The 28,000-nt window shown below is 41.9% G+C and overlaps 1 protein-coding gene across 3 annotated transcripts; it reads right to left on the reverse strand.

Moving 5' to 3' along the window:
• Positions 1-182: 182 nt before the first annotated feature.
• Positions 183-28,000, reverse strand: bag6l (BCL2 associated athanogene 6, like). Of its 3 annotated transcripts, none has more exons than XM_065294544.2 (25): positions 27,904-28,000; positions 27,385-27,485; positions 27,181-27,298; positions 25,008-25,237; positions 22,888-22,959; positions 22,651-22,773; positions 22,385-22,533; positions 22,108-22,237; positions 21,829-22,032; positions 21,383-21,605; positions 20,209-20,259; positions 19,668-19,975; positions 19,375-19,453; positions 18,948-19,291; positions 18,317-18,596; positions 17,871-18,040; positions 9,256-9,309; positions 9,059-9,161; positions 6,422-6,546; positions 6,199-6,333; positions 2,437-2,496; positions 1,565-1,756; positions 1,370-1,477; positions 1,071-1,217; positions 183-995 (listed from the first exon to the last, which is right to left on the reverse strand). In XM_065294544.2, exons 2-25 carry the CDS (start codon positions 27,460-27,462, stop codon positions 900-902), a joined length of 3,579 nt encoding a protein of 1,192 aa, XP_065150616.1. In that variant the 5' UTR covers positions 27,463-27,485; positions 27,904-28,000; the 3' UTR covers positions 183-899. The 3 variants fall into 3 exon arrangements, with proteins under 3 accessions (XP_065150616.1, XP_065150617.1, XP_065150618.1); XM_065294545.2 differs by having other exon boundaries at positions 184-995; positions 20,209-20,256; XM_065294546.2 differs by lacking the exon at positions 20,209-20,259 and having other exon boundaries at positions 187-995.

The following is a 28,000-nucleotide window of genomic DNA, read 5'->3' on the forward strand; positions in this document are numbered from 1 at the left end:
ATTTAATTTAGTGGCTTTTTTGGCCACGAATAACCCAAAAGAGTAGAAAATTTGCCCATGGTATATTGTTGAGTTTTTGAAAAATTTCAACGCCTTTTCTCAAAATCTATGTCAATATAAGATTTGTCACCAAAAATCATTCCATTTGCTGGAACACAAAAACGTTGTGGCTAAATTAAGACTACAAAAAAGGGTTAAGGACTAAAGACAATTTTGTGTATATTAAGTGGAAATTTAGTTTGTGTACTTTATTTTAGTGCCCTTTTTTTCACTTGGCAGTTTGCACCCTATTTTTGCTAAGTGCAATATTCACTTCATTTTGTTTCACTTTTTTTTTAAATACTTCAAAACTACTAAAAGACAAAAAGACTGGACACAGGTGTTTGTGTAAAAAGTAAATCTACACTCCGACTATTTTATTTCATAACAGCCACATTGTAGATGTGTTCGGCATGCAAGAAAATAACAAATAGCTATGCATCACTATTGCTAAAATACATCCTCCGTAATGAAGTGTGCATTCATGTTGAAAACATTTGGACCAAGTAAACATCTAACTTGGCGTCCCCTTAATCTAAACATTAAGCAGCTCCAGCTGGAATGTACGATGAAATCTTCATGTATGGACCTGTAATCCGACTTCTATTATTGTCAATATTAAAACAACTTATTACAACAATATACAGCTAATTTACAGTAAACGGAGACATACATTAATCTCTTCAGAGCATTAGATGATCTATCCCACGCTATACATTACAGGCTGAAAGTCTACAGAGCTATACAGCTCCAGTTCACCCGCTGTCTATATTTAGCGTCTCTATCCACACATACGAGTTGGAATGTGCTGGTTCTCCGCAGCATGAGATGTTGGATGTGATTGGCCGTTCCCTGCGGGTTCATATGTCCTCAGAGAAAGCTCTATGCGTGTTGGGAAACCGCTGGTGGTTGTAGTCTGGATCCCCACTCAGTCTTTTCTTTATATCAGTCTTGACCTGAAACACAGAAGAGACGGATGAAAATGGGCTGATGACACTTCTAACAAAAAGATTTCACGACCTTAAACGAACCTGTTGCGTGTACGCTTCTTGTAGCTCTGGTGCCTCTAGCTCCCCCTGTAGGTTGTCTGGGGTAGTTACGGGTCGCACCCCTGCAGCCCTGGCAGCTCGGTTTACGGCCTCGGCGAGAGAGAGGTGAGGACCTTCACCCTGTGCTGTCTGTGGGAGACAAGTCATAACTGTGTGACTATAATGGAGTGCATATCTCTATTGTTTTGTTTAGCAAATGAATTATCTGCGTTCCCTTTTGCATGTGACCTAAACAGCACCTATTTCACCAATGTATGCAAGTGCTGGGGTGTAAAGAAAACCTTTCTCCTCTTGGCTGGCATCCCGTGCAGATAGGCGTCAGACATAGGTGGCTGTGTTTTCATCTTTCTCTGTGTCAACATATCATGTCTTATGATGGGCACCCATTCCTGATTTAAACATACATGATGAAACGGCTTTATTCTGACAACTGATAAATAAAAGGATTCTCTTTAAAGGACAAAACAGGCACTTACAGGAGGAACGGTTGCCGCCCATGGTTCCACCTCTCCTGACTCCTCCCTTTCGGTCACTGCCATGGTCGTCGTTCCTCGCGTCTCCTCTGATGATGACCTGTGTGGTGGTTCTTCACGATCAGTAGGATCTCCTAAAGAGACCATGACTTCTTCAGCAGTGGTAGCTGGAGCAGGAAATACGTCTTCCTCCATCTGGAACATGTATTTAAATGTGCTCAGATCAATAGTGCATGTACACCCAGCCCTTAAGGGACAGACATAATGCTAAGACCAACAAGCACTTTTTGCACAGTATAAACTAGGGGTGTGTGCGTTTGTGTGTGTGAGAGAGAGAGAGAGAGACTCAAAATTGTTCACAACCTTCCGATCTCTCAGATGAAGCTAATACGGACTTAAACTGCAATTCATGGACTGGCCGCTAGAGGCAGGCTCCAAAAGGGAGTCAACTCCCATAGACCTCCATGTTAAAATGCTCAAAGTTTACAGCTAGGTACAAAAAGTGTTTTTGGTCTATATAGCTAATTTTGCCCATCATGACAACTGTGAGGGGGGTGAATTTTTTTCTAACTCATCCGTTTAAATTATATTAAAGTCCTGCATAATTAAGGGCGTGGCCAATTGAGTGACGGTTGAACAGCCACTGCTGTAACTAGAGTCGAGCTAGGGGGCGTGGTTTCAGCAACCTGCAACCTCAGCTTCAACCACGTCCCGCTACTTTAACCATTTTCGTTTATCAGCGAGTGATGTGCGGTGACGTGCGGCCAAGATGGCGACGGCAGGCACCGCCTACTATTGGCTTCAAAAAAGCTCTTCATACACTTATGGGTGACGTCACGGACACTACGTCCATATATCTTACAGTCTAGACTCACCTCCACGTTCAAGTTCTGCTGTTGTGCATCTGACTCTGTTCTCTGAGACGACTCGCAGCTCTGCATGTGAAAGACAACATCAAAACATATGATCAAGACAACATTTTGGGGCAGTTGTGGCCTATTGGTTATAGACTCTGGCTTGTGACCCGCAGCCGCCACAGGGTTCCCACTTTAAGCCAGATGTCAAATTCCATGACTTTTTCCTGACTTTTCATGGCACAGTTTGCCTTAGTTAACTTGTACAGGTGACTGCATTTGACTTAAATGACTTAAGCGAGCAGGAAGGGACTAAAATAAGTGCCACAGGGATGAGGGTTTTTTTTGTAGGCAAAGCCTTAAAGCAAGTTAGCATTTAACTCGTCAATAAAGAGAAAACTAGGGATGTCCCGATACCACTCTTCCTTTATGATCCAATTCCGATACCAGAATTCTGTATATCAGCCGATACCTGTCAGATACTTCTGTAATTAAATGTGTATAGTGCTTTCTGCTACATCTAGGACAGTGGTACTACTTTTTCAGAGTGCGGCCCCCCTTGTGTATGGCGCATTCCTTCGCGCCCCCCCCCCAAAGAAAATGTATGACAAAAATACTGTTCTAAAACTCAACTTTTAATTAAACAAAACATGATACAAAGTAGTGCTGTTGGTTAGTAGCCTTATTTTTTCAGGTTTAATTGCAAATAATTCATGATAAGTTAATTTATTTTATAACATTTCATAAAACTGCGGCCCCCCTGGCACCATCTCGCGGCCCCCAGTTTGAGAACCAATGATCTAGGATAATTTTAAATGTTAAAATCAATAATTTAAAATGATTTACAAGTTACAGGTAACATTAGTAAATATTAATCATGAAAGTGTTTAGGAGAACATATAATAGGTTTGTTTGATCAATTAAGTATGCTTAATATTTTTTTCTTAATTGCATGTAAAGCTTTAGTGTGCAGATGGATATTTTGGGAATTTTGCGCTTGACCAGACCTTTTATGCACATTCCGGGTGCAGAATTGATGCGCCTAAATCATCCTGCACCCTACGTTGGACAAATTGCATCCATCCATCGGCTTACTGAGACTTTATAAAATCAGATCTTTAAAATAGCTTACAGTTACTTTGTGTGTGAGAATAATGCGTTTCATCCGTCCGCCTCACCAGTGGATTAACTCAGGTAAGTTACAGTGTTTCTGTGAACTTAAATATCTTTAAAGGAATAGTCTACTCTTTTGCCATATTAAACTATGTTATTACCTCAACCTAGACGAATTAATACATATCTATCTTTTTTCAATGTGTGCACTGTACAGCGTGTTGTGAATGTGTTAGCATTTAGCCTAGCCCCATTCATTCCTATGGTACCAAACAGGGAAGCCACCAAACACTTCTGTGTTTTCCCTATTTAAAGACTGTTACATGAGGAGTTATACCAGTAAGTATGGTGCCACAAAAGAAAACTTTTTTTGGTACCATAGGAATGAATGGGGCTAGGCTAAATGCTAACACATTCACAACGCGATGTACAGTGCACACAATGAAAAAAGATAGGTATGTATTAATTCGTCTAGGTTGAGGTAATAACATAGTTTAATATGGCAAAAGAGTAGACTATTCCTTTAAATGTGCGTTTGTTCCTTGACATGAAGTTATTGAGTGTATTACAAGACTTTGAATATAGTGCATAAACATGTTTATGGTGCTTTTAATAATACGTTGTCCTTTTAATAGCTTGTCAGTAACAACCACGGCTAACGCACAATATCGGAATTGGATCGGTCACGTTGTCGGTCTTCGATCCGATCCAGCCAAAAAGCCCAGATCGGACATCCATAGAGAAAACACTTTTGGCAATTTTTTTGTTTTTCTGGCAATCTGTATTTCCACTATTGTACACAAGATGGCGCTCTTATGCAACTTATTAAACAGGGAAACGCTATCAAAAGTCCTTCACAAAAACACAATTATCAAAATTTGGTATTGGATTTAATGGAGGCGATTTAAAAAAGAACAAATGAAGGTAGAATTAAACTTTTGTTTTTTTTTAAGCAGAGGGTCTGTTCTTTCATTTGATATATTGGGCCAGATTTTCTAACAGCTTGCTATCATTTTGTCGTTAAATAAAGACTGTCAGGATTTCCTAAAGACGCGCAGTGGATCATTAGCGCTGAAAAGGTGTGGTCAAGTTATTTTTGCGACTGATCTTCAGAGAGTTTCCCTTTAATACGCAAAATTTTTGGGAGGAGATTATTTAAATGATTCAGGCAACACAATAACAGACGTTTAGAAACGTCTTGTTAACCTTCATTTTTTTGTCCTCCCTTTTCAGTGTACTTTGGCTTTGTTTTGGCCCAAAATTTCTATTGACATGTCCGTGGTGCTTAACTTAAGATCAGATCTGCTTATTTGCGACCCTGAACTAATTTGCACTGCTCTTAGTAGTGCGTTGGTCATTATGGAAATCAGATGTTGCATGTGTATTATTTAATTTACTTCCTTTTTTAGTAAATAACTTGCAGATATTAACACTCCCACCTGCGCTTTTTGGAATTGCGCTCTTAAGCAAATTTGCAATGTTTAGTAAATCTGGCCCATTGTTTATTTATATATTTAAAGAAGAACATTTTCTGGAAGGCATTAAACTTTTGTCAAAATCAAAAAAATGCTGGCGCTGGCCTTTCAACTTTTTTTAAAATGCTGGTGGGGAAAGAGTTAAAATGAACCTGAACACAGTAATAAATAAAACCTATACCTTTTCTTTAAGAAAATGCAATAAATGGGTTTGTTCTGCATTACCTTATAATAATTTTAATTTTCTCTCTAAAATGGCTTTTTTGAGCGCGATGCTAATGGTCTAATCAGATTCAATGAATTATGCTAAGCTATGCTAAAAGTGGTAGCACCAAACCCAGAGATCGGCTGAATGGATTCCAAAACGGTAAAAATCTAATGTTTAACTCTCAGGGAGCTGGAAAATTTGCATATTTTCAACAAAGTGGAATGTCCCTTTAATTAAATATCTTGACTTTAGAGATGCATCCATCTTTTTTCTTTTGGTAAAAAGTGTGATGGGTGTTTCTACAGCTGATGCTACTAGATTGTTTTCATTTCTTATCATAAGCACTCTGATGAAACATATATTTATACCCGCGTGCGTCTCATAGTGCCTAATGATGAACATAACAGTCATCTGCTGAACTGCTTTCTATATCTCCCAAATTTCCGCCTGTCAAGATTGAATAAGCCATTATGAAAGAATATAACATTAAATGTTTTATTTTTCTTTAGGGTCTTAAATGAGTTGGCTAATACAAACTCGCACCTGACATGAACGCCATTCTTTTATGGCCAACTTTGTTTCTTTTTGTCTTCTTTTTGGCCACTAGCGAGCCAAAATGTTTTTGATAATAAGCAACAGTGATGTGCTGCTGAAAGCATCTGTACTGTCACTGGAATCCTAAATACAGAGGTCACTCAATGTTTAGGGCGCAGCGCGTCCGCAGTCCTTACTGGAACTTGTAGCGCAATGCTGGATCAAGATTAAAAAACGTATATCATTGCGCGAGCCGGTACTCACAATACACAAAGTGTGTGAAACAACGCAATGAAAAAATGGTATAGAAAAAGAAATTCCCCAGAAATTCCATGACCTGTGGGAACCCTGCCGCCAGTTTGAGTCTCACTGCTGGCAGGTTGTGACTGTGGTGCCCTTGAGCAAGACACCTTAACCCCATTTGAAAAAAAAATTGGATTTAAATCAGGGGACCTGTGTGTAGATGATGTAATGCTGAATCTGATCCTCGGTAACTGGATTATGCTCCAGAATCACATGCAGCCTCATGGACATCATACTGGTCAACCAGTTTATCAAACTGGGGTTCACCTCCGCCGACATTCTCCTCTGTTGAACGCAAGAAAGATGCCAGATGTCATATCAGGCTTTCAATACGACCAAACAGACCTAATAAGGGAATTTTAATGGATCTTACGATGCGATGGTTGATGACAGCAGTCAGGGCACTTTGCTCGCCTCTTAAGCAGTAGAGATTGAGGGCCAGACACTCAAACAAACCCTGAGTGCATAGATAAAGCAGACGCTGTCCAAATGTGTTATCTGGAAAGACGGGTGAAAAGAAATGTAAGTGTTTTAAACACTGTCTTTAGATGATGGCAAACAGAGGCTCAATACAGGTGGTATTTAAAGGAACACGCCCACATTTTGGGACTTAAGCTTATTCACCCAACCGTATCCCCCAGAGTTAGATAAGTCCATACATACCTTTCTCATCTCCGAGCGTGCTGTAACTCTGTCTGACGCAGCCCCGATAGCTTAGCTTAGCACAAAGACTGGAAGTGAATGGCTCCAGCTAGCATACTGCTCCCAATAAGTGACAAAATAACGTGAACTTTTTCCTATTTATGTGTCGTGACTTGTATAGTCACTCCGCCTAAGTAGCAGTGCTTCACATTCTGAGAATATAGTTCCCAGTATGTATACTATTAAAAGATGTCTGTGTCTCATATCACCTTGTTATTTGTACACGGTGTGACTATACAAATCACAACATATAAATAGGAAAATGTTTGCGTTATTTTGTCACTTATTGGGAGCAGTATGCTAGCTGGAGCCATTCACTTCCAGTCTTTGTGCTAAGCTAAGCTAGCGGGGGCTGCGTCAGACAGAGTTACAGCACGCACGGAGATGAGAAAGGTATGTATGGACTTATCTAACTCTGGGGGATACAGTATATAAGCTTAATTCCCAAAATGTGGGCTTGTTCCTTTTACACATCAGACATAGCATTTCATTTTTATAATTGCATTGATTTATTCATTGTTTCTAATTAAAAATATATCCTACACTTATAAAATCTTATTTAAATGTTAAGATAAATTATATTAAAGGCTATTTTTGCATTCTAACCTCAGTTTTCATTTGATTGTAATGCTGTCGGTTTTCTTTTGAAGTGTTTCAATTTGCTGCATATTTATTTATTATATATAATTCGTCTGACTTTAATTTATATATCCTAAATTTAACAAAAATATTCACATTTTCGTTTTTAAAGAAAAGACTGCTGTTTTATTATTTTAGAAATGATGTTGCAGCTGACAGTTCCACCTCAGAGATCTCATTTAATAAAAGGTTCTGCACATTATGAATATTAATCATGAAACATGGACAAGGAAAGACTGATTAGACGTTTAAAAGCTGAAAAATATAACGAGCAACAAGTTTGTTATCCCTGCACGAGGAAAACGGAGGGATGCGTCTCTGCATATACTAATCCCGTAATACTAGGTAATACTAATCCCGTTTGAATAATGCGTAAACTGTACATGTAACTCATGTAATACTTTGCATTGAAAACTTTGCATTACATCAAACCATTATAAGATACCCCCTCCACCTTATATATATTTAAATAATAAATTAATATCATAAACGTGTGACTAGTCGAATAATAGCGAAATGAACGACTACCTGGATCATGTATATTGCCAAATAACGTAAGGTGTCAAAAAAGTAATGAATTTTGCACATTTGTTTTACTTAAGAAAACATCATATTTATATAAAACATACTTTATCCAATAAACTTATGAGTTTTGCATTAAATAGATTTTTTTACTCTTGTAATAGACAATAATGACGATTCATAGACAATAGGCTTTATGCCCAGCTGCTCTACTTCCTGAACTTCAGCCAGCTCCTTGTTTCCTGTCTGCCATTATTGGACAAACTGATTAATCCAGGTGTGCCTGACCTCAGTAGTTACAACAACAATAATCAGACCAACCTGGATTTATCAGTTTGTCCAATAATGTCAGACAGGAAACAAGGAGCTGGCTGAAGTTCAGGAAGTAGTGCAGCTGGGCATAAAGCCTATTTATTGTTATTATGACTTAGATTTCAAATAATTAAAATTTTGAGATCCACGGCAAGCACACTCAAATATAGACGCGTCTGAAACAAAACTCATATTCACAGCGAGTGGGACAGATGGAGAGCGCTTTGAAAAACAGACGAAAGTGTCGCTATATGCATTTTCCATGTGTTTTTGGTGTTAATGGACCCTTATACAAGAATTCTTTTAATAAGTGATCGGGACACATTCAACTTGGGCATAAAGCGGTGGCGATCCTGTGAGTGCAGGCAGCCAAGGGACAGCAACCTTCACCCCGGTGGCATGACAATATCGGGCTTCCTTCAATATTCAGTCTACGTCAAATAATATTTTAAAATATATGTTTCTAATAACCGAAATTAATCAGTTTGGCACTGCTATATTTTTGTCTATGAAAGTAATTTCAAGCATTTAACCATTTTATGATTTTTTAGATCATAGTTAACATTTCAGTCAAGTGTTTCAGAACTTTTTACTGGTAGTGTATGTAAGTAGGTTTATTCTGTCCTAGTCTTTTAATATTTTCTTTTACTTTTATTATTATTATTATTATTATTATTATAGTGTCTTGAAATTGTATTTGTTCTTGTATAGTGAAGGTTTCATTTACCATTGAAAATGTATTGATATTACATGACTTGATGTGATTTAAATGTATGATTTTTTGAAGTCAGAGCAGTTTTTATGGCTGTGTGTATGCAGACAGTATGGTTGTCACCTGTGCAGCGCAGAATGTGAGTGGCCATGCGTGTGAACTGCTGTCTCAGGAAGGACGTGTTGGTTTGGATGATATCCACTTCCTCTCGAATAGTCACTGTGGACTGCATCACACACAGCAATCATTCAGAGGATCAAATGCACAAAATGTTATAAGGCGAAAGTGTATGAAGAACAAATCGTCCAAATGAGACTTACAAAACTTTCTGCGATATACTCCTCTAGTTCACTGATCAGATCCTCAGCGGCACTCTAGAAAAGATCAGAAAAACCATTAGTCTTTTCATTCACTGTGCATTCAAAAGCTATGCATTTTATCAGTATGTGTATGCCACAGGAATCAAACCCTTAACGGCACTAATTTTATTAACGTGAGATTAACGCAGCTTGCCCATAGTTGGATAAATTGAGACACAGCGGTAAAAAGAGAGCGACAGCTCGAACTCGCAGCAGTAAAAAAAGATTGACAGCCCGGACTCACAGCGGCAAAAAGAGAGCGACAGCTCGGACTCACAGCGGCAAAGAGAGAGCGACAGCCCGGACTCACAGCGGCAAAGAGAGAGCGACAGCTCGGACTCACAGCGGCAAAGAGAGAGCGACAGCTCGGACTCACAGCGGCAAAGAGAGAGCGACAGCTCGGACTCACAGCGGCAAAAAGAGAGCGACAGCCCGGACTCACAGCGGCAAAGAGAGAGCGACAGCCCGGACTCACAGCGGCAAAGAGAGAGCGACAGCTCGGACTCACAGCGGCAAAGAGAGAGCGACAGCCCGGACTCACAGCGGCAAAGAGAGAGCGACAGCTCGGACTCAAAGCGGCAAAGAGAGAGCGACAGCTCGGACTCACAGCGGCAAAGAGAGAGCGACAGCTCGGACTCACAGCGGCAAAGAGAGAGCGACAGCCCGGACTCACAGCGGCAAAAAGAGAGCGACAGCTCGAACTCGCAGCGGCAAAAAAAGAGCGACAGCCCGGACTCACAGCGGCAAAAAGAGAGCGACAGCTCGGACTCACAGCGGCAAAGAGAGAGCGACAGCTCGGACTCAAAGCGGCAAAGAGAGAGCGACAGCTCGGACTCGCAGCGGCAAAGAGAGAGCGACAGCTCGGACTCGCAGCGGCAAAGAGAGAGCGACAGCCCGGACTCGCAGCGGCAAAGAGAGAGCGACAGCCCGAACTCACAGCGGCAAAGAGAGAGCGACAGCCCGGACTCAAAGCGGCAAAGAGAGAGCGACAGCTCGGACTCACAGCGGCAAAGAGAGAGCGACAGCTCGGACTCACAGCGGCAAAGAGAGAGCGACAGCCCGGACTCACAGCGGCAAAAAGAGAGCGACAGCCCGGACTCACAGCGGCAAAGAGAGAGCGACAGCTCGGACTCACAGCGGCAAAGAGAGAGCGACAGCCCGGACTCACAGCGGCAAAGAGAGAGCGACAGCCCGGACTCAAAGCGGCAAAGAGAGAGCGACAGCTCGGACTCACAGCGGCAAAGAGAGAGCGACAGCTCGGACTCACAGCGGCAAAGAGAGAGCGACAGCCCGGACTCACAGCGGCAAAAAGAGAGCGACAGCTCGAACTCGCAGCGGCAAAAAAAGAGCGACAGCCCGGACTCACAGCGGCAAAAAGAGAGCGACAGCTCGGACTCACAGCGGCAAAGAGAGAGCGACAGCTCGGACTCGCAGCGGCAAAGAGAGAGCGACAGCTCGGACTCGCAGCGGCAAAACGAGAGCGACAGCCCGGACTCACAGCGGCAAAACGAGAGCGACAGCCCGGACTCACAGCGGCAAAACGAGAGCGACAGCCCGGACTCACAGCGGCAAAACGAGAGCGACAGCCCGGACTCACAGCGGCAAAACGAGAGCGACAGCCCGGACTCAAAGCGGCAAAAAAAGAGCGACAGCCCGGACTCACAGCGGCAAAAAGAGAGCGACAGCCCGGACTCACAGCGGTAAAAAGAGAGCGACAGCCTGGACTCACAGCGGCAAAAAAAGAGCGACAGCCCGGACTCACAGCGGTAAAACGAGAGCGACAGCCCGGACTCACAGCGGCAAAACGAGAGCGACAGCCCGCTCAAAAAGAGAGCGACAGCCCGGACTCACAGCGGCATAAAGAGAGCGACAGCTCGGACTCACAGCGGCAAAACGAGAGCGACAGCTCGGACTCACAGCGGCAAAACGAGAGCGACAGCTCGGACTCACAGCGGCAAAGAGAGAGCGACAGCTCGGACTCACAGCGGCAAAGAGAGAGCGACAGCTCGGACTCACAGCGGCAAAGAGAGAGCGACAGCTCGGACTCACAGCGGCAAAGAGAGAGCGACAGCTCGGACTCACAGCGGCAAAGAGAGAGCGACAGCTCGGACTCACAGCGGCAAAACGAGAGCGACAGCTCGGACTCACAGCGGCAAAACGAGAGCGACAGCCCGGACTCACAGCGGCAAAACGAGAGCGACAGCCCGGACTCACAGCGGCAAAACGAGAGCGACAGCCCGGACTCACAGCGGCAAAGAGAGAGCGACAGCTCGGACTCACAGCGGCAAAGAGAGAGCGACAGCTCGGACTCACAGCGGCAAAGAGAGAGCGACAGCTCGGACTCACAGCGGCAAAGAGAGAGCGACAGCTCGGACTCACAGCGGCAAAGAGAGAGCGACAGCTCGGACTCACAGCGGCAAAGAGAGAGCGACAGCTCGGACTCACAGCGGCAAAGAGAGAGCGACAGCTCGGACTCACAGCGGCAAAGAGAGAGCGACAGCTCGGACTCACAGCGGCAAAGAGAGAGTAGCGAAGTAAAACAGTGCCACTGGATTTTGAATTCTAATTCTTAGCACTGAATTTTTTTACATCAAATTTTTAACACTGAATTTTATTTTGCATTTAAATCAGACTTTGAATTTTAAAAGCCATCGAATTTCTAGCACAGTTTTTGTGCCTATGACATTTTTTCGATGTTTTAAAAAAATTCAGTTTAAAAAAAAATTCAATGTCTAAAAAAATTCAATGTGTTTTAAAAGATTCAGTGTAAAAACATTCAATGTTTCAAAAGATTTGGTGTAAAAAATTCAATGTCTCAAAAAATTAATTGCAAAATAATTCAACGTCTCAAAAAATTCAGTGTAAAAATATTCAGAGTCAACATCCGGGGAAGCAAGGAGAAGCAATCGATCCCTGTATCAAATCATTCAACATCCAGCCAATCATTTACGCTCCATTGGTCACTTGACACCGAAACGGGAAGTGGGTGAAGTTCAGGCAAAGGGTTTATTTGCATTACATACGAACACATTTTTCACATCTGGCAGATCGTATCATCAGTATATCAGGACACAGCCGTTTACATTTATCAACATCAAAGTGGCTTCTGTATCTGGATGTGTGATCGATCCCGTCGGGGGGACGCGCTGGATGAATAGCTGTCAATCACAAATGGCTACAACTGGCTTTAACCATATGATTTAGGGTTGTCGCGGTAACTGCACTCCCGTATTGTACAGTTCTACTGAGAAGCAAACAGCAACCCTAATAACCGTGATTCACCTTTTTAGCTTTATATTTTAAGCTTTAAAGGTTTTATTTCTGCTTATAAATATTTGCAGCGTCCGCACCGCGTACTGTACCTGAACTCGACTTTCACCCACATGCTTTTTACCAACAAAATTAATGTGAAACATGAGGATGACCATCCCGACTCCACTGTTTTAGTCTGCAGTAATAACGTGCTTTAGGCTCTGTCTGAACTTATACGTTTTTGTTCTGTAGCCTACTTTGTTCACTCACATATTTATATCAACCATAAACTGTTGTTACCTTTGTTTCCTGATAAGTTTAATATGATTTAAATAAAAGAGCTAACCATTTCCTAAATTTCCTGTTCATGTCTCTCTCTAGTCTAGTGTGTAAGAAGTGAAGTAATGTAATTTACAAACACATTTAGGTATAAGAAAGTTACTTTGCATAAAACCAACACTGAGCAAATGTATTTGGTCAATGTTATTATGGTTTGTACGTGTTTAACCTAAAACGTGTTAAATGAGATAGAAACTGCTGACTGAGCAGCCCAACATTCACGTAATGACCCTTGATATGTCGCCATGGAAACTCAAACATTAAAACGATCCATTAAATTCTGCTACTAAATATTAAATCTCTACATGAATAGTTGGAACGTATTAAACATATGCCTGAATAACTTAAAAATACGAGCAGGAGTGTTAAAATGCGCTCCATTACCTAACCTCCTTTATTTTTGACAGCTGTCAGGGAGAAGATTAATGATAGTAAGCGGTGTTTTGTGTGACGTTGACCTGTAAATGCAGATTCCATGGCTGGATTGAGTGAGATCCGTCCTCGGCTGCGTTTGTGATCGGAATGTTATCCGTTCTTGCGCACACACAACGAAAATTCTTCTGTGTATTTTGTTTAATGATTTGCCTAAAGCGCCATCACATTTAAAGCCCTGTGTTCTTAGTTTCTTAATTATATGTATGAGTTTGAATTAAAAGAAATTCCAAAACATTTTCCCGCAATCTTTTTAACACTTTACGGTCAATTAAATATTTTATGATTAGTTGTTAATAATCTGTTCAATGATTGGTTAAAGCCTACGCGACTGCCGCTCACGAAAAGATAAAGGGCGTATTCCAATAGCATACTATCCCTATGCCATATTCCCTTCGAAGATCAGAACACTTGATGTATAAACTCTAGAGAAAGTTGCACAATTGTCTCATGGTGTGGTCAATTCAAATAGACTTGGCGAATAGAGCAATGAAAAACGCACATCAGTTTCTCTTTATTTGGATCGACTGTGTGACATCCCCTTCCTGAAGTGCTTTTCAAGGGCGCTAAAACGCCATTTGGAATTCACCCCGCTTTCAGCATGAACTTGACTGCCTCGTCCCATCTCAAAGGCCGATAAAACAGCTGGAGTACTAATAAAAACATCAGTAAATTAATAGGTTTCAGCAATTCTTCTGAAGAAATGTTACCATATCTTTCTCTGGAAAAATAAGCTGCCTTCAAAGCAAGTGTAATTGCGGATTCACGTGCTTCTAATCTAATTTTCCAAATTGTTCTTTTAAAGGCGGAGTCCACGATGTTTGAAAAACGCTTTGGAAAAAGGAGACGGGCCGACTACCAAAACACACTTATAGCCAATCAAATCAAATCAAATGCCGGGTTGCGTATGTGTGGGGCGGGTCTATCAACAGAAGGTCCAGATTCTATTGGGGTAGGGGCGTGTTTGTTTAGGTGATTTCAAATATCAACATTGGCTTTCAAACATCATGGACTCCGCCTTTAAGTCATAATGTAAATATAACACGGAGACTTACGTTCTTACATAGATGTGTTGTATTTTTATTATTAGGGAAATACAGGTAAGGATTTTTTAACCCCTTCTGAACTAAACAAACCGCATATTTTTATAGGAAATAGCCTATATTTGGCAAAGACGCTCATCTGTAGATCACTTTTGCTTTTAAAGTCAGATTATTAAATATTTCCATTTCTTGAATTAAAATAGTTTTTTTTAAATGTTTCTTTATTATTATTATGAACGAAAAACTTAAAACCAATAAAATAGTACAATGACAAACTCGCTAAACAGCTTGTTTATTAATAAAACAAATTCGATGGATGGTATGCGTTCTAACACAAATAAATGAAAGACATAATTTTCCATTACTACGAATGCTTAGTGTTTGTTTATTATTATTTTATTATAACAGAACAACAATAAATTACTAAAATGACTCACTTATATAAAGGAGAAGGTTTAACAAAAACGAATAAATGGAAAATATTTAACCTGCCTTAATACATAAATACATCTAAAGATCCTTAGATTTATTTAAAATAAGCAAACCAATCATTTGTTTAATCAATATGAAACTACATGTAAACCATGGACAAACTCGCAAAAGTTAGATAAAGAAATTCAATTTAAATCCTGTCTATTCTATTCATATTTGTGGAGCAATATAAGCTTGAAAGTATCTTGAAATAAATCGATATACAAAAGCATTTTAACAATGCTTGTATTTTTAAGTTATTCAGGCATATGTTTAATACGTTCCAATTATTAATGTAGAGATTTAATATTTAGTAGCAGAATTTAATGGATCGTTTTAATGTTTGAGTTTTCATGGCGACATATCAAGGGTCATTACGTGAATGTTGCGCTGGTCAGTCAGCAGTTTCTATCTCATTTAACACGTTTTAGGTTAAACACGTACAAACCATAATAACATTGACCAAATACATTTGCTCAGTGTTGGTTTTATGCAAAGTAAGTTTCTTATACCTAAATGTGTTTGTAAATTACATTACTTCACTTCTTACGAACTAGACTAGAGGGAGACATGAACAGGAAATTTAGGAAATTGTTAGCTCTTTTATATAAATCATATTAAACTTATCAGGAAACAAAGGTAACAACAGTTTATGGTTGATATAGAAATATGTGAGTGAACAAAGTAGGCTACAGAACAAAAACGTATAAGTTCAGACAGAGCCTAAAGCACGTTATTACTGCAGACTAAAACAGTGGAGTCGGGATGGTCATCCTCATGTTTCACATTAATTTTGTTGGTAAAAAGCATGTGGGTGAAAGTCGAGTTCAGGTACAGTACGCGGTGCGGACGCTGCAAATATTTATAAGCAGAAATAAAACCTTTAAAGCTTAAAATATAAAGCTAAAAAGGTGAATCACGGTTATTAGGGTTGCTGTTTGCTTCTCAGTAGAACTGTACAATACGGGAGTGCAGTTACCGCGACAACCCTAAATCATATGGTTAAAGCCAGTTGTAGCCATTTGTGATTGACAGCTATTCATCCAGCGCGTCCCCCCGACGGGATCGATCACACATCCAGATACAGAAGCTACTTTGATGTTGATAAATGTAAACGGCTGTGTCCTGATATACTGATGATACGATCTGCCAGATGTGAAAAATGTGTTCGTATGTAATGCAAATAAACCCTTTGCCTGAACTTCACCCACTTCCGTTTCGGTGTCACGTGACCAATGGAGCGTAAATGATTGGCTGGATGTTGAATGATTTGATACAGGGATCGATTGCTTCTCCTTGCTTCCCCGGATGTTGACTCGGAATATTTTTACACTGAATTTTTTGAGACGTTGAATTATTTTGCACTGAATTTTTTGAGACATTGAATTTTTTACACCAAATCTTTTGAAACATTGAATGTTTTTACACTGAATCTTTTAAAACACATTGAATTTTTGTTCATTGAATTTTTTTAGACATTGAATTTTTTTACACTTAATTTTTTTAAAACATTGAAAAAAATGTCATAGGCAAAAAAACAGTGCTAGATATTCGATGGCTTTTAAAATTCAAAGTCTGATTTAGATGCAAAATAAAATTCAGGTGTTAAAAATTTGATGTAAAAAAATTCAGTGCTAAGAATTAGAATTCAAAACCCAACAGCACAGATTTACTTCCATAAGAGAGTGACAGCTCGGACTCACAGCGGCAAAGAGAGAGCGACAGCTCGGACTCAAAGCGGCAAAGAGAGAGCGACAGCTCGGACTCAATTGGCAAAGAGAGAGCGACAGCTCGGACTCACAGCGGCAAAGAGAGAGCGACAGCTCGGACTCACAGCGGCAAAGAGAGAGCGACAGCTCGGACTCAAAGCGGCAAAGAGAGAGCGACAGCTCGGACTCAAAGCGGCAAAGAGAGAGCGACAGCTCGGACTCACAGCGGCAAAGAGAGAGCGACAGCTCGGACTCAAAGCGGCAAAGAGAGAGCGACAGCTCGGACTCAAAGCGGCAAAGAGAGAGCGACAGCTCGGACTCAAAGCGGCAAAGAGAGAGCGACAGCTCGGACTCAAAGCGGCAAAGAGAGAGCGACAGCTCGGACTCACAGCGGCAAAGAGAGAGCGACAGCTCGGACTCACAGCGGCAAAGAGAGAGCGACAGCTCGGACTCAAAGCGGCAAAGAGAGAGTGACAGCTCGAACTCACAGTGGTAAAAAGAGTGACAGCTGGACTCACAGCGGCAAAGAGAGAGCGACAGCTCGGACTCACAGCGGCAAAGAGAGAGCGACAGCTCGGACTCAAAGCGACAAAGAGAGAGTGACAGCTCGGACTCACAGTGGTAAAAAGAGTGACAGCTGGACTCACAGCGGCAAAGAGAGAGCGACAGCTCGGACTCACAGCGGCAAAGAGAGAGCGACAGCTCGGACTCACAGCGGCAAAGAGAGAGCGACAGCTCGGACTCACAGCGGCAAAGAGAGAGCGACAGCTCGGACTCACAGCGGCAAAGAGAGAGCGACAGCTCGGACTCACAGCGGCAAAGAGAGAGCGACAGCTCGGACTCACAGCGGCAAAGAGAGAGCGACAGCTCGGACTCACAGCGGCAAAGAGAGAGCGACAGCTCGGACTCACAGCGGCAAAGAGAGAGCGACAGCTCGGACTCACAGCGGCAAAGAGAGAGCGACAGCTCGGACTCACAGCGGCAAAGAGAGAGCGACAGCTCGGACTCACAGCGGCAAAGAGAGAGCGACAGCTCGGACTCACAGCGGCAAAGAGAGAGCGACAGCTCGGACTCACAGCGGCAAAGAGAGAGCGACAGCTCGGACTCACAGCGGCAAAGAGAGAGCGACAGCTCGGACTCACAGCGGCAAAGAGAGAGCGACAGCTCGGACTCACAGCGGCAAAGAGAGAGCGACAGCTCGGACTCACAGCGGCAAAGATAGAGCGACAGCTCGGACTCAAAGCGGCAAAGAGAGAGCGACAGCTCGGACTCACAGTGGTAAAAAGAGTGACAGCTGGACTCACAGTGGTAAAAAGAGTGAAAGACTTACTGCTATGTTAGCATCTGTGGATTCTCTGCCCTGCAGATAGTGCTCGGTGAAGAATGTTGTGAGCTGCGGTTGAATGCGGCTCAGAGGCTGAGGATTACCATGCAGGAGCAGAACCATGTCCACCATAGAGAAGCTGTTACACACCAGAGAAAGCAAATCTCCAAAGAAACCTACCAAGCAAAAAGAAACAAGTGAGTAATATCAAACCAACGAGCACATTAACATTCTTAATACAGCATAACATTTTATATACTGTGATCTCTGAGCTGGTTATTTTTATATTCTTTATTTTTTATTCTATACAGAACATGAACATAATCTAGACAATTGCTATTGTGCTCTATTAATTCAATAAAGCAGGCATTTAGCTCATCAATAACAATTATAGCAAAAGCTAAAGCAAGTTTTGAACTCCTTAAAAATGTTAATGATACTGGTTCACTTACCCACTGCATTTTCAGATCCAGGTGTGAAGAGGTTGCTGGTTTCGGAAAGTCTTTGGATAAACTGGGCAATGCTCTCAGTGTTGCCCTGACCAGTCCCTAGAGAGCCCATCATAGTGGACAGGACTCCCTGCACAATGCCAGTAAAAACCTCCTGGCTGAGTGCCTCTCCGCCTCCACTGGGAGGCTGAGGGGTGGTGGGAGCGGCTCCTAAGGGAGCAGTGGGTGTGGCTTGTGCAGGAGGAGGCTGCTGAGTTGGAGGAGGAAACACACGCTGACCTGACTATTAAAAAAAAAGAGAAAGAGTGAGTCCAGAACTTTCTGGCACAATACTAGGGTGTTGGTATGTAGTTTTAAAGGCTTCTAGTGGTTTTAATATATGTTGCTATATTGTTTCAGGGAAGCCATAGGGGCTTATAAGTAAAAAATGTTCACCCTATGGCTTGGGGTCCTACTTCATTGTGGTCCATTTACAAGTTATGAGACAATAGTAAGGTACTAAAATAAATGTATTAATTAAGTATACTTATAATGTTAGTTTGCTGCCCAAAAAAAATAAACAATGATACCCTAAAGGGTCTGTCAGAGGTTCAAATTCTGAACCCTGTATAGACAGCTTTTGAAAACCTCTAACCTGAATGAACTCGGTCAGGCCCTGAATAAAGGCAGGGACACCTGGAACAGTCACTGTAACGGAGGGAGCACCTCCACCAGAACCAGCTCCTCCACCAGTTCCTGCAACTCCACCCAGGAGAGAGCCCAGCAGTTGGGTGAGGTTATCCCCTAGGCCACCCTCTTGGGACTGACCCACAGACGCGGTGCTGGTAGTGTTGGTGACTGTCTGAGCAGATGTGTTGGCAGACGATGGAGGAGAAGAGGAAGAGGACAAAGATGAGGAAGAGGACAAAGAGGAAGAAGTGGACGAGGACGTAGAGAAGGAGAATGAATTTGATGAGGAGGTTGTAGATGTCTGGTCACCTGGGGGAAGACACATTTAGAAGACATCAGTTGTGGGATTAAGAACATCTAAAACAGGAAGTGCGTAAGACGAAGTGTCTCACCTGTGTTAAGTGGCATCAAAAGCTGCCCAACCAAACCACTGACCATCTGTGTGAGAGGCACTGATGCCATAGGGTTGCCCTTAATAGTGTAGATTAAGCACAGAAACAGAATAAAGTTTTAATTATAAATCACCTTCATTTTTATCATTTTTAAACAATACAATGATATAAATTCTAGTCTTAACATATGCCCACCAGATCAAAACTGCATAGAAAACCGACAGCACACATCTCCTGCAACGACATGATGCACGAAATGTGGTCGGATAAACAACAGTTAAAAATGTTCATACTTGGTTATTCTGTTGTCCTGCAGAAGGGGGCACTGTTGTTTGCAGGTTAATGGTGGACCCCATTGCACCAGCGGGCTGGGTGACACGTGGTGAAAAGGAGGGTCGTGTGATGACCACCCTGGCCTGAGGTGGTGGAGGGGCTGTGCTTTCTCCATTCTGAGCACCTGTGCCCGCAGTGTTCTGCTGCGGCCCGTGATGCCCAGCAGAGGCTGCGGTTGCCATGGCAGCAGCCTGCTGAGAGATCTGATGCATAATAGCCTGCATAAACTCTGGTGGCAACCCTTGAGCGTGGAGGGGTGCAGTGGTACCTTCAGAGGATAAAAAAGAGTTTTGACATCATCATGCATCGGACAATAACTTACTATATCACTGGGATATAAACAGCAGGTAGTATTCAAATGGTTCTTTGAACAAGGAACAGTTCAAAATCCCATCATCATTCACTAACACTCCAACTATTTCTTTATGACGCATGCCGTGTATGTTAATGCTGGCATATCTATTGGCTTGTTATCGACTATAGTGAGAGGTGGAAACTAACCAGTCTCTCCAGCAGTGCTGGGATTCTGTTGCGATCCACTGTCTGAATCTGCTGCACAGAAATGCACAGATCAGTGGGCGGCAAAAATACTCCAGCTGCCCATTTTAACTGTGCGTTCACAACAGACGCGAACAAAGCAAATAAATAGTGCTATTCGGGAGTAGTTGGCCGCTTGAACATTTTGAGTTAACTCGCTTCATTTGAGGTGAAAATTGCGTCATTCTTTCGCGCAATTCATTTGCGCGCGAAATTCGCGCCATTAATTAGTGCGCAAGTGAATGATGCAAAGTTTTCACGTGAATGTATGACGTGAATTTCAACGATATTCGAGCCATTTATTCGCGCACGCGAACCCGGTCGCCCCAGTCATTCGCGCACGCGCCATTCGGCCCAGTCATTCGCGCACGCGCCATTCGGCCCAGACATTCGGGCACGCGCCATTCGGCCCAGACATTCGGGCACGCGCCATTCGCCCCATTCATTCGCGCACGCGCCATTCGCCCCATTCATTCGCGCACGCGACATTCGCCCCATTCATATGCGCACGCGACATTCGCCCCATTCATATATATATATATATATATATATATATATATATATATACATATACATATAGCTCAAATTGAGTAAAGAACTTTTCTTACAACTTACCAGATTGTCCGACCTCCTCACTCACTTTCTTTCAAGCAAGACCGTTTTATTCATGTTTCTATAGGAGTACGAAGAGGTGTCGTACAGCTCCTGGTGTCCACATACAGTAACAACGATTTTGTCCTCAATTGCGGTTTCGTATTTCTGCCTACATCGTAATCACGTCACTACTAGAGAAAGCTCCTGGTTAACACGGCGCAAATATCCACCAAAGTTAAGTTTTTTAAACTTGCCCGAAACGCTCAATTGGTGCCAAATTATTGGCGCTGCCTCATTTGCGCAAATCACGATACAGGATGTCTATCACGTCTTTGCAATGATTTGAAATGTAAATCACTCGTTCTTAACGCTTCATCCGTGTCTGTTGTGAACACACCATGAGTCTATAAGGCCCCTTTCTGAGGCTGAATATTTACCGAATACATTACAAATATTAGAATGACCAGGAATAGACAGCATGGCTTATATAGTGCTAGAAACACTAAGGTTTGACTGGTGCAAGTACAGAGGAAGGAAGACGTACCATCCGGGTTCATCTGCATCATGACCACGGGCTCCACCGTCTGATGAGTAATTCTGATCACCCTAGGTGTCCCCTGACTGTTGCCTGTTTGTTGACTGGCTGCAGTGGGTGGTGAAGCTTGCCCTTGTTGCTCTGATTGGCCAGTGGGATTTGAAGCCTGGGCCTGACCTTCGCTTGCCTGTCTGCTATTGGACGCCATGGTGACTGTGGTTCCAAGATTCATCTGCGAGAAGACGTATTTTGTCATATTGATTATTTGCTTGTATGTGAGGGCACGACTTTTAAACAATGACTAAAAATATTTCTGTTTAGGAGAACTTATGAGTTTTAATTACACATATATTTGTATTTTATATTGAAGTTTTGATCACCTTTTTATGATGTAAAGTGCATTACACATAAAATGTATTATTATTACTAACTCTACAGAAATCCCAGTTTCTCACCGGAATGGGAAGGTGGGGTAGTCCACTCTGAATCACAACAGGAGAGGTGTAATGGGACATCGGCCGTACCACGTGTAAGTGGCGAGGAGGTTGAGCAGATAAATTGCAGCGAAGGTCACTCAGAGCCACCAAGGTGTTGCCAAGGAGATGGAGCGATTCTCCAATCAGATTGAGAGTGCGTTGGTCTTCCTCGCGTTCTTGTGTCTGTGAGAGAAATTACGATCACTTTTCAGCTAACGAAAACAGCAAATATATGATGTTGCTTTGAGCCGGACATACGTTGTTATTGTAGTCAGCAGAACTGGCTGCTCCAAGGATGGAGTGAGTTCTCTCCATGAAAGGACGGAGTCGTTCCTCCACCCTTCGCACCTCTGACAAAACCTCCACCAGCTCCAGCGGGCTTGGGTGACTGGGGTATAACGACAGAAATTAGACTGAACATGGCTTGAGAAACTACTTGGGTAGTTTTAGAGACTAGTTCACCAAGCTAAATTTAGCTCATCCCTAGTTTGACTAACATAACACAGAAAGTGTAATGCTGTATGAAGACTCTTACTTGGGTCTAGAAGGACTCTGTCCTTCTGTTTGTGTAGAAGACGATGAGAAGGAGGGTGGTTGTGATGGGGTGTCTGGCGATGGTCCAGAGAATGATGATGACAGAGGTGGCTGTGTGTCCTGTTGGGGTGATGTTTCACTCGATGAACCCTGAACCAAAAATAATGGAACATTTTTTTTTTAAAATAACCTCGCATCACGTCGCCACTAAACTTTAATAATTTTTGTGCCGTTTGCATCGTGGATGTTAAGGTAAGAGGTAGGCACCTCTAATCTGTGTATTAATGCTTGAGTATCTCGCAGTAAGCTTTCGGCCAACTGGAGTCTCATCCTGGGCTCACTCTGCATTGATTGGTCCACGTTGATATGGACGTCCACAGATCCGCCGCTCTGTAAGACAGGAAACAGAGATAACCTTTAGCAGAGATACTGCTTACATACTGTTATTTATTTTAGGATGTGTGATCATTAGTTTAAATTAGAAAGATGTCTATTTTGACTCACTCCTGTGTTGGTGCTCACTCTGACATTGCGACCCGTTTCTCCAAGACCAGACAGCATCTGCTGCACTTGCATCTAGAGGGAAGACCATTTTATTTAACTTTCATCATAAACATAATGTGACCCTGTCTGTGAAATCCCTCTGATAAAAGAAATATTCCATTTTTATTTAAAAAATCTGATAATTTACTCACCACTATGTCATCCAAGACATTTAGGTCTTTCTTTGTGCAGTTGCGAAGAAATTAAGTTTTTTGAGGAAAACATTCCAGGATTTTTCTCCATATAGTGGACCCCAACAGTTTACAGTTTTAATGCAGCTTCAAAGGGCTTTAAACGATCCCAACCGAGGCATAAGGGTCTTATCTAGCAAAACGATCCTCATTTTCACAAAAAAAAAATAAAAATTAAGTACTTTTTAACAACAACTTCTCGTCTTGCACTAGCCTTGTGATGCACCAGCATGACCTTGCATATTACATAATCACGTCGAAAGGTCACGCATGACGTATGCGAAACTAAAGCTCCAGTGTTTACAAGTGTGGAGAAAGAGGAGCGTTCAGAAGTTGTTGTATGTGGAATTATATTAATTAATGTTTTTGTGTCATTTACTGTTTAAAATGGTCCAGAAATGTGTTTCTCACATATGTAACCCGTGACCTTTTGACGTGATTGCTTAAAATGTCGCGCTGGCGCGTCACACAGCTAGTGCAATACCAGAAGCTGTGGTTTAAAAAAGTACTTTTTGTTTAGCTAGATAATACCCTTATGCCACAGTTGGGATCGTTTAGAGCGCTTTAACGCTGCATTGAAACTTCAAACTGTTGAGGTCCACTAAAGATATTTTGGAATGATTTCCTCAAAAAGCTTAATTTCTTCTCGACTGAACAAAGAAAGACATAAACATCTTGAATGACATATGGGTGAGAAAATAATCTGGATTTTTTATGAAAGTGGAGTATCCTTAAAGGGCCAATTTCCCGGATCGGGTTTAGATTAATCCAGGGTTAGGCCTAATGGTTGGTTCACACCAGACACAGAAGAGGCGGCAAGCGCGAGTGAACTTTGGTGGATTTTCGTGCCGCGTTAGTAAATCAGGAGCTTGCTCTAGCAGTGACGTGATTACAGGAAGCGAGCGGAGGCAGAAAAACAAACAACAATGGAGGACAATAATCAGAATTACAAGAGACATCTTCGTACCTTTACAAGAATTAAAAGGATCTTGTTTGGAAGAGTGAGGAGGTCGAACGATCTGGTAAGTTAACTCAATTTGAGCTATATAAGCCCCTCCCATGACACAAATTTCCACGTGAATGTCTCGATTGAGTAGTAGTTCACGTATGAATGAAGCGCGTAAACTCAAAATGTTCAAGCGTCCAACTACGTGCACATGGCCGCCTCTTCCGCGTCTGATGTGAATGCACAGTTAGTTACTTTAGGACATTTAAAGGCTCTCTAAGCGAATCTGCGAGACGTTAGTTATTGTTGACGTTTGAACTGTTTTCAAACAGACGGAGCGTAGCTAACTCCTCCCCCTCCCCCTCCCCTCCGTGCTTACATGAACGCGCCCAACCCCCACCCCCAAATCCTTTTTGTCGTTTATTGGCTGGAATACTTTGTTTTGTTTTGTGATGCTAGGTTTGGCCACTATGTTGATATTGCCATTTGTGAAGCCTGGGCTGTCTATAGAGATCGCGGTTTTTTACAGTTTGATAGTGAGGAGATGTTTCCGGTATGTAACAAAAAATGTTTAATGGTCTAAAACTGGTGTGTGCATCTTGAGAGACAAAAAATGGCACTGATATATTATAAGATATGTCAGTGCAAGCTGCTTTCAGTTTTGGACTAGAGCGAAGTCCTGTCCGGGTAACCACCCCTATTAGATTTGATTTTAGTCACTGATTTCACATTAATATCAATTATTACCTTACTCCGTCAATATTTAAGATATTACGGCTATATTTTCACAGAATATTCTTTACATTACGTAGGGTGATATTATGTAGAAAACAATCATTCACAAAAAAATGACGCTTTCACATATTCTTTATAGTAGACTGATTTTGCTTACACATTTACAAGCACACAGTCTTGACTCTCTTAATGTCAGCTAGCAGTATAACCTGAATTTGTTGTGGATCCATGATGTTAACAGGCAGGTTGAAAGCGCCAAGCATGACATAGTTGTTGGCATTACGGTCATGTGAAGCTCCTGCAAAGGTGGAGGACTGAGACGAGGAGGATTCTCCATCCACAGCTCCCGAAGATCCTGAAACACCACCTCCTCCACCCCCAGACTGACTGCTCTGAGGAGGCGCTCGCTCCACAAGATGAATGACTTTTCCATCCACGTCTTACAAAGAAAGACAGTAATGAGTAAAAAAAAGATAGGACATAATTTATTATTCATAGTATAGAAATAAAATCCATGTTGACTATTTAAAAAATGTATCTACATTTAAAGTGTCTACATTCTTATCAAATTGACTGGAAAGGACACACTAGATTATCACAACAAATTTACAGGTAGGATTACAAACAGAGACTGACACCAATAGTTTCGTTTTATGCAATAATGTTTTTGTAAGCAACTTTTTATGTTTTAGTAATGGTTAAAGGCACCTATTATGCAAAATCCACTTTTACAAGGTGTTTGGACGTAAATGTGTGTTGGCAGTGTGTAAACACAACCACCCTACAATGATCCTTTGATCCCCATTAAACCAAAGCAGTCTCATCATTAGACATGCCGTTTTGATTCTGTTGTTAATGTGATGTCACACTGATAAAGACCCACTGCCACTGACTGACAGTCCTGCATTATCATCATTATCATCATTATTTTTTTCACCCTCAGCTAGTTGTACACCATCCTCCATACCTCAATAGAGAGATACTATTGTTTCAAACTGTTTTCACAGGAATAAGATCTAATTTAACTGAAAGCGCTCACTGTTTTTTGAGGCGCTGTAGCTCATTTGCACTTAAAGGTACAGACACAAAAACAGCACACAAAAAGAGGCATTTTAGAAATGCTACATGAATGATCTGTGGGTTATTTTGAGCTGAAACTTTAGAGATACATTCTGGGCACTGCTTAGATATACACTCACCTAAAGGATTATTAGGAACACCATACTAATACTGTGTTTGACCCCCTTGCGCCTTCAGAACTGCCTTAATTCTACGTGGCATTGATTCAACAAGGTGCTGAAAGCATTCTTTAGAAATGTTGGCCCATATTGATAGGATAGCATCTTGCAGTTGATGGAGATTTGTGGGATGCAGATCCAGGGCACGTAGCTCCCGTTCCACCACATCCATTTTAGTATATTGAACTCATTGTCATGTTCAAGAAACCAATTTGAAATGATTTGAGCTTTGTGACATGGTGCATTATCCTGCTAGAAGTAGCCATCAGAGGATGGGTACATGGTGGTCATAAAGGGATGGACATGGTCAGAAACAATGCTCAGGTAGGCTGTGGCATTTAAACAATGCCCAATTGGCACTAAGGGGCCTAAAGTGTGCCAAGAAAACATCCCCCACACCATTACACCACCACCACCAGCCTGCACAGTGGTAACAAGGCATGATGGATCCATGTTCTCATTCTATTTACGCCAAATTCTGACTCTACCATCTGAATGTATCAACAGAAATCGAGACTCATCAGACCAGGCAACATTTTTCCAGTCTTCAACTGTCCAATTTTGGTGAGCTTGTGCATATTGTAGCCTCTTTTTTCTATTTGTAGTAGAAATGAGTGGTACCCGGTGGGGTCTTCTGCTGTTGTAGCCCATCCACCTCAAGGTTGTGCGTGTTGTGTCTTCACAAATGCTTTGCCGCATACCTCGGTTCTAATGAGTGATTATTTCAGTCAAAGCTGCTCTTCTATCAGCTCCAATCAGTCGGCCCATTCTCTTCTGACCTCTAGGATCAACAAGGCATTTTTGCTCACTGGATGTTTTTCCCTTTTCACACCATTCTTTGTAAACCCTAGAAATGGTTGTGCGTAAAAAATCCCAGTAACTGAGCAGATTGTGACATACTCAGCTTAAAATTGCTTAAATCACATTTCTTTCCCATTCTGACATTTAGTTTGGAGTTCAGGAGATTGTCTTGACCAGGACCACACCCCTAAATGCATTGAAGCAACTGCCATGTGATTGGTTGATAAGATAATTGCACTAATGAGAAATTGAACAGGTGTTCCTTAAAATCTGTTAGGTAAGTGTATATTACATATTGTAAACATTTTATTTTTGTAGCCTGAAAATATGAAAAAAGACTCACTGTATTCTGCAAGCGTCCTGTCATCTTGCAACACTTTACCCTGATAGATCAACCTCTGTTTATCCACCGGGATTTCAACTGAGGTAGCAATGTGCTCTTTAAACTGCTTCACAGTCCACTGGGAGAGAAAAATGGTATGAGACTGACGATTTGGTACATATCAATAAATTTCTGTAACATAGCACCAGAGTATAATCACCACACCTCTCCCTTGACAGTGAACGTCCTGCTCTGAGAGTCCAAAGTTTTCACAGTCACCTCTATGGCTCCTGGCTCGCCCATGGCCTCTTTATGACTGAGATTGTCTTTAAAACATTACAGTATCCAAAAATCATTACAGGAACTCATTTTACAAACCAACAGCACGTCTACTGACATTAGACAACGGTACTAGCGTCTTATGTTACCATAGAAACGTCGTTTACTCGCAGTGCAGTGTCGTTAATTATAATGGGAGCGTGCTAACTGTGTCACCATAGTAACGCCACACGCCAGCAGTACTGCATTTATAATGAAATACATAATTTAAGCGAATTTATTTTATTGTCATCAAGTTGGCGAGATATATCACTATAAAACATGAGTATTAGTAGCTGCTGTGTTAGTAGTAACGTTAGCTGGCTAACAATATATTTAACAACGTTTACTTAATTCCAGGATAAACCATAATTACAGATAGACGCGGTATGTAATGTTTATGAAAACAAAAGGTTAAAGCCTTACTTTTGCTGTTGCTGTGTGGAAATCGTCTAGTGACCTTCTAGTGTTTATTACTTTATTTTAAGTAGCTAGCTAGCAAATCCCAAACAGTTCGTTCCAG

This window comes from Paramisgurnus dabryanus, chromosome 19 (genome assembly GCF_030506205.2).
Source record: "Paramisgurnus dabryanus chromosome 19, PD_genome_1.1, whole genome shotgun sequence".
Classification (NCBI taxonomy): domain Eukaryota; kingdom Metazoa; phylum Chordata; class Actinopteri; order Cypriniformes; family Cobitidae; genus Paramisgurnus; species Paramisgurnus dabryanus.

Bases quoted from the DNA above. Each gene is read 5' to 3' on its own strand.
- bag6l (XM_065294544.2), bottom strand. From the start codon at position 27,462: ATGGGCGAGCCAGGAGCCATAGAGGTGACTGTGAAAACTTTGGACTCT. The intron at 1,478-1,564 runs GTAAGTGCCTGT...TGTTTAAATCAG, and splicing joins GGGCGGCAACCGTTCCTCCT to GAATGGGTGCCCATCATAAG. The intron at 996-1,070 runs GTTCGTTTAAGG...TCTGTGTTTCAG, and splicing joins AAGAAGCGTACACGCAACAG to GTCAAGACTGATATAAAGAA.